Raw genomic sequence first — 6,889 nt, 5'->3', positions numbered from 1 at the left:
ATTTCTAGGGGGAGTACACATATATTTCACTTTTTTGGGAAGTGTCCACTTACAAAATTCGTAAACAAATATACATTAAAAAATTACTTGAAAAAATATGAGATAAATTGCATGATGTTAGGTAACTTCTCACTAGAGTGAATAAATAATTTCAAATAAAAAGTTAGCATTTTAGGGGCACTGCACATGACACTGTCATATTTTTCAGTTGAAAAACTAGTACCACTTTGTGTGGCCCCATTTTTTTAGGGTCTTAGACTCCACTGTTTAAAAAAATAATTAGTAGTTTAGAAACTAGATTCGAGGGACTAAATTTTTTGATTTTGTTATATCTTATAATTTTACGTGTAACTATCTTCAAATTTTCATCGAAGTTCAAAAATTGTTGATTTCAAAAGAAAAAAATGTGGCATCTTATACTCCCCTTTTGGTACCACAACTTTGTACACTTACCCTCCACATTTTCTTAATCTACATTTTAAGAACTATATCAACCTCAAAAAAATTATTAACTATTTTATTTTTCCTATGCCACCTATATTGACAAAACTATTGCACAACCAATTTATCCAATATCTTTTCCTTCAATCTTATGGAACATCTCAAGTGAACACTAACCAGGTGACCTCTACACCAACTAAAACATCAAGATCCATGAATTGGAGGGGAGATGAGGAAAATAATATTATGACTTTGTCAAACGACCTTCTAGCAACTTGTGTTGGGTTTCATGACCATGTCATACAAACCAGTGAGAATGCAACTATTGTACAACACATTGACATTACCAATATGTAAAATGCATTGCACAAATTCTACATGGCATGTGAAAAATTGGAGTTATTTTGTGAGCTCTTTTGGAGTCAGCCAATTGAGAAATACAACTAATATTACAACATGAGAAATACATCTAACCTTAAGTCTGCATTCCATGACCATTATTTGATGAATCCATGGCCATAAACTTACATAGACATGATCTTATGCTTTCAATAATGAATTCTTAATAATCATTCTAATGCATTGCCCATGTTGTATTATTGGTCATAAGCTAACTCCTTCAAGAGACCACATGTCTTTTGGATATTGAGAGATTAATTTTACATAATGGTAATTTCAATGTGTTGTACATAAATTGCATTTTCATTAGTTTGTATGGAATGGCCATGAGTCTTAGCATAGGTTGCTTGAAGGTTGTTTGACAAAGTCATAGTGTTATTTTCCTCAATTCCCCTCCAATTCATGAATGTTGAGATTTTAATCAATGGAGGTGTCACCTGGTCTAAGTCATACTAAAGATGACTACAATTTGCCGAAGTGGTTAATTATTTTCCACAACCTACAAGGAAAAGATAGTGGATCTCTGTAATAGTTTTGTCAATATATATTTCATCAAAATAAAATTAATTAAATAAGTTTTGTCATTTTGATATAATTTTTAAAACTACAAACCTAGAAGATGTTCAAGCGTTGACATAAAATACAAGATCAAATTACACTTAACCCACAATGACGATACTTGGTAGTTTGAAACATATAGAATCTAGTTTAGGATAAGCAATTAATATACTCTTATTTTCAAACATGCACAATATGAAACATAATTTTCAGAAATCTAAAAGCAAACATTTTGTCAAATAGTTGTAAAAAGAACTAAACAATGCATAAAAGGGAAATCCCGGGAGTAAAAGCTAATAATTGGTTGAAAGTGGAAGTAACATTGTAATCGACACCATAACAATTGTATTTATATTGAAGACAACTTTAAAATCAATTATACACTATGGAGATATAATTTCGAAAAAAGGAACAAACATAAACTTTGATGTTTATTTGAAATTAAGTAGAATAAACTCTTACCAACAAACATTACTTTTGATTTTTTTCCAAATATCTCTCCTTCTCTTCTATTGTTTGATTTTTTGCTTCCTTCCTTGGGATGATCATGATTTATACATGTCAAATCATTCAAACTTATGAATTACAATGATTTCTAAATATGAAATCAATCAAATATACGAATTGAATTACAGTGACTTCTAAATATCAAATCGATCAAACATACAAATTACAATGATTTCTATGAATACAATATATTACAACTTGTCAAATTAGAATAAAATTTGTCTTTATAGTCACATTGTACATTTAAAAAGGACTGCACTAACCTCAAGTATGTTGCAATGTTGATTAACACTTGAAATAGTGTAGAAAATGATTGACTTTGGTACTTTGTGACCTCCAACACCAAGAAAATCATGTTTTTGTCATAAAAGTAGAACTAGATAGATAGTAAAATAGAGAATGTACAGCTGTCTCAACAATCAGATTCCTATTTTACTGTTTTCTGTGTTTTGACATTGCACATATACACTATATAAATACAAATTTTTATCCTTTCCCCTCTCTTTCTCCCTCTGCATATATATATATATATATATATATATATACACTATCAGTTTTATCGAGTTCTATAAGTTTCCAGTTCTTGTTCATTTCATTATATGTATGCAATAGTCTACAATAACTAAAAATTTGAATTTGTTTCTAAGCACAAATATGATTGCTTGCCTAAAGCATATATGAAGGAAATTGTACTGTAACTAACTAAAATATTTCATCTGCAAGTTTAAAAGATTTATTATAGCGAACTAGGTATGGAATATCCATGTTAATTATCAATTAGTTAAGGACTCAGATAAATTAAAAATGCAAGAGAACATAACGGAGTGAGCTAGGAACCTCCGAAGCCAAAAGTCCCAAAATGCAGTTAATAATAAAATAACAATTCTCTGTAGGCATTGACCTACAGAGGCCTGTCAGAAAACATTTGGATGCCTCAGAGGAAAGAGCTAACTTATGTGGTTCAGGCAAAAACCTTCAAAAATATTATCTATGCCTTACTGTGATGGTGAACTGGTTCTACAGTTACACTTATAAATGAGCTGAATCTCAATATATGTCAATAAAAGACAAACTTACCAAAAATTAAAACCCAAAGTTCTATTTCATATATGGAAATTTCTACCAGTTGAGCCGATTTTTGTCAAGAACTCTTAGGATGGCTAGCTTACAGTCCAGAGCAACTGGCCATGCTTTGAGGAGCGGATTTGAAGGTAGGAAAAATCCTCCAAAACTAATCATGCAACATGTAGGCCTAGCCCCTGAATTCAGAATAAAATTTTGAAGGCACGGAAACCTGACCAAGATATTTTTTCCTGATATTCAAAAGTTTTAGGAAAAAAGATTCTAAGTGAAGCGAGAACATTACAAGCATTAGAGGCGTGGGAAATATCTGCTAGGAGCCTAGTATAGACACGATATTCTTTCATTCATCTCTCCTATGATAACATTAGTGAGAAATAAGAAAGAAACTAGTTTCCCTTGTTATCAGTTTTGACACTATTATTTATTGTCTTGACTAAGAAATGTAAATAGCATAATAATCAAATATAATCTCATCACAGTAGACAATATCATTTCACATACAAATTTGGAAGAATCAGAATACCAATTAAGCTTGCAAGAGTTATCAGCTAACTCTCAAAGATATTAAGAATGTCCACCATTAGAACTGCAGCTAGCCATTAGTCCTGAATTTTTTGTGACTTAATAGATGGAAGTGCTGAAAGATAATTTAGGAGAGTTTATTTAGTCGCATAATCATTTCAAATGCATACATCAATTCAATTTGAGAGAACAAAAATTGTGATATTGCTATCAGATTTAATTGTGTAGTATTTGAGTCAAATTCATTGACCCATATTTCATGAGTAGTGATTCAACATGAATCCATCTCTCATGAGAATAAAATGGAACACTTAGCACTCATTGGATCTAGGTGATGCTCACAGAGACTTCCCCAAAGGTCATCCATCCCAGTACTACAGCTTGAGCGTGCTTAACTACATAGTCTCCTCCATCGTTAAACCCACTCTGCTTCAACCCCAATTGCAAAACCTTCACCAAGTGCTGTGCCTTATGAACCATTCATTAGAAAGCCCCTTGATAAGATAATTTCCACAGCAAGTCACACAGTTAAAATCTGATAGCAATATCACAATTTGACTTGCTGTGAAAATTATCTCCTACTTATCAGAACAAAAATTATTTAGTAAACTATAAAATCCTACGCCAATTCAAATTGAACCCTGAAGCAAATGAATATGTCTGTGTGCAGTATTTATAAGTGGCAGTTGAAGGCAGAAGAAGATACATCCGTAGTTTTTAGAGGAAAGATAGAATAAAATAGACCAATATGCCAGAAAAAAACACAGCAAGCTGATTTTTCTGTCCCCATGAGCAAGAATTAAAAAATGATAGAAAACAGATCAATGAGTTATTGGCTTTTTATGATGGGCCAAACAATTATAAAGACATCACACATTCAATATTTTAGTTAAAGCGTAAATTGAAAAGCATCAAAATGCTCCAATCGTCATTAAAAAATCATATAACAGGTAAGAGTGACCGTCAAATGTACCACAGCAAAAATAAAACAAAGCAATCCATTTCTTTGAGGGATGAGTAGGGCAACAATAAAACAAAAAAAACACAAGAGTCCTGAGATTTCATGGGTGTTTTTTGGTCCGACTAGTAGAAAAAACACAGCATTCAAGATTTTTTTATTTATTTTTATCGAACAAGAATATAATAGAAATATCCAGATGGTTTTAGTATAGATTCCTATTTGTTATTGTCTTTTCCAATAATAAAAAGAATAGAAGAATGAGTTTTCTTCCGCCCCATGACTACATCAGAGCAAAAATAAAATGTAAATAAAAGAGAGGAATTGATTTCAGCCTAAAAAGAACAGAAGAATGAGTTTTTGATCGTCCAATGACTACATCAGAGCAAAAATAAAATAGAAATAAAACAGAGGAATCGATTTCGGCGGCCTGGCTTAACCATCACACACTAAGCTTTGACCGCTTAGGTGGCTGGTGTGGGACCATCCAACATTCTGTTCCTATTCCGTTTCCCGTTACGGATCTTTTTAACTCTCGCGAGTGATAGGGACAGCTGCGGTTAGATGGTGATAGGGACAGCTGCAGTTAGATTTGAATTTGCACTTCCGCATGTGAGAAGGGGTTTTACTTTGCCGCTCATTTCCACTCCAGTCAGACCAAGGGGACATTAGAAGCTTCAATTTGGGGGGAATGGGCTGCAGCGCGGGAATGATTTCAATCGCTCTCGCCAAAGATCTTCTTCAGGCGAATCACAATTCCCTCGCCGTGGTCGTTTCAATGGAGAACATTACCTTGAATTGGTACTTCGGGAACGACAAATCCATGCTGCTCTGCAATTGCATTTTCAGAATGGGCGGAGCCGCGATTCTTCTGAGCAACAGACGGCGAGATCGGAGAATCTCGAAGTACGAACTTGTTCATACGGTTCGAACACACAAAGGGGCCGACGACAAGAGTTACAATTGTGTTTTTCAGCGTGGAGATGAGACAGGGAATGTTGGAGTTTCTCTGGAGAGAGAATTAATGGCGGTCGCAGGGGATGCATTGAAAACAAACATAACTACATTGGGTCCCCTGGTTTTGCCCCTTTCCGAGCAGCTTCTATTTCTGGGGACATTGATTGCAAGGAAGGTTTTCCAAATGAAGAAGGTTAAGCCTTATATACCCGATTTCAAGCTCGCATTTGAGCATTTCTGTATTCATGCCGGCGGGCAGGCTGTTCTTGATGAGCTGCAGAAGAATCTGGACCTTTCCAATTGGCATATGGAGCCTTCGACGATGACTCTTCATCGTTGGGGAAATACTTCCAGTAGTTCTTTGTGGTATGAGCTTGCTTATACTGAGGCCAAAGGAAGAGTGAGGAAAGGGGATCGGCTATGGGATCTTCTTCAGCAGTATTGAGAACCTATTAAAGTAGTTATAGTTATGGCCTTGATCCAATTCTTGATAGCATTTATACAACTATAGCCAATCACCTTAGAGTGACTCAGCTGGGTTTTTAGGAAGAAGAAAGAAATTAGTGTTAGTTTGTACTGGATAATTATTTGAATTCTTGAATTGTAATTGGATTCTTTGTAAATAACCAAGAGAGAGTGATTTATGATTGAAATCACCATTGAGAATTTTGTTTACTTTGAACATCACTTATCATATGGGTTGCTTTTTGTTCTAGTGAAAAATATTTGAGTTAAATTGTATCTGATAATAGTATATGACATTGTAGTTGTTTGAGGAATAAAAATGCCTGTTCGATAATATCTGATAAAAGTATATCTTTGTAAAACTTGTCTGAATTCATTGATGCTTTCTATGTTGGTTCTCCAGATTGTGAGCGAGATCAGATTCATGTTTGGTCTTGAGATTGCCCGACATGACGTAGGGATAGAGCCTACAGTGCTCTCAAAGTTCCTTGGTCCAAGAAATAATAAATTTGTACAAACTTGGGTGCTTACGTATAGTACTTTATCAAGTGTTTTATTGGTTTTGAAAAACATAACAAAAGGAGGAGAATTGTTTACATTATTTTGTGTGTAAGATTTTCATTATTGTCTGTGTAAGAGTTTCTTTCTGTTTTTGTTAACTATTTTGCCTTGTAATAAGAATGAGGAGAAACCTTGAATGACCAAAGGGACTTGAACATCTTACCAAAATACTCTCCTAGCAGATGAAAAACTATGAAATAGTCTGCAACCAAATTGGAAATATATGAACTCCCACATAAGATGAAGCTCTAATAATTAGAAGTATAATCGAGCCCTAAGCAGTTCAACTTTTCAAACTAGATGCAGAATCTCTCCATTCATCAGATGCTTTGAAGGGCATCTCCAGAAGTTTTGGTACTGAATATATTGAATAATAGATGATTGTTTCAATTGAGTTAGTTTTAATGCATATTTAGTTTAATGATTAAGGACAGATTG

The 6,889-nt window shown here is 33.9% G+C and overlaps 1 protein-coding gene across 1 annotated transcript; it reads left to right on the top strand.

The window, feature by feature from the left end:
- Nucleotides 1-5,134: 5,134 nt before the first annotated feature.
- On the top strand, nt 5,135-6,091 carry LOC149568215 (3-ketoacyl-CoA synthase 1-like). The gene has a single exon (XM_089817532.1). The coding sequence runs from the start codon at nt 5,160-5,162 to the stop codon at nt 5,868-5,870; it is 711 nt and encodes a 236-aa protein (XP_089673658.1). The 5' UTR covers nt 5,135-5,159; the 3' UTR covers nt 5,871-6,091.
- Nucleotides 6,092-6,889: the final 798 nt, after the last annotated feature.

Source organism: Cupressus sempervirens, chromosome 3, assembly GCF_028749045.1.
Source record: "Cupressus sempervirens isolate cs-2001-9-10 chromosome 3, ASM2874904v1, whole genome shotgun sequence".
Classification (NCBI taxonomy): Eukaryota; Viridiplantae; Streptophyta; class Pinopsida; order Cupressales; family Cupressaceae; genus Cupressus; species Cupressus sempervirens.
This window is presented reverse-complemented; position numbering and strand designations above follow the sequence as displayed.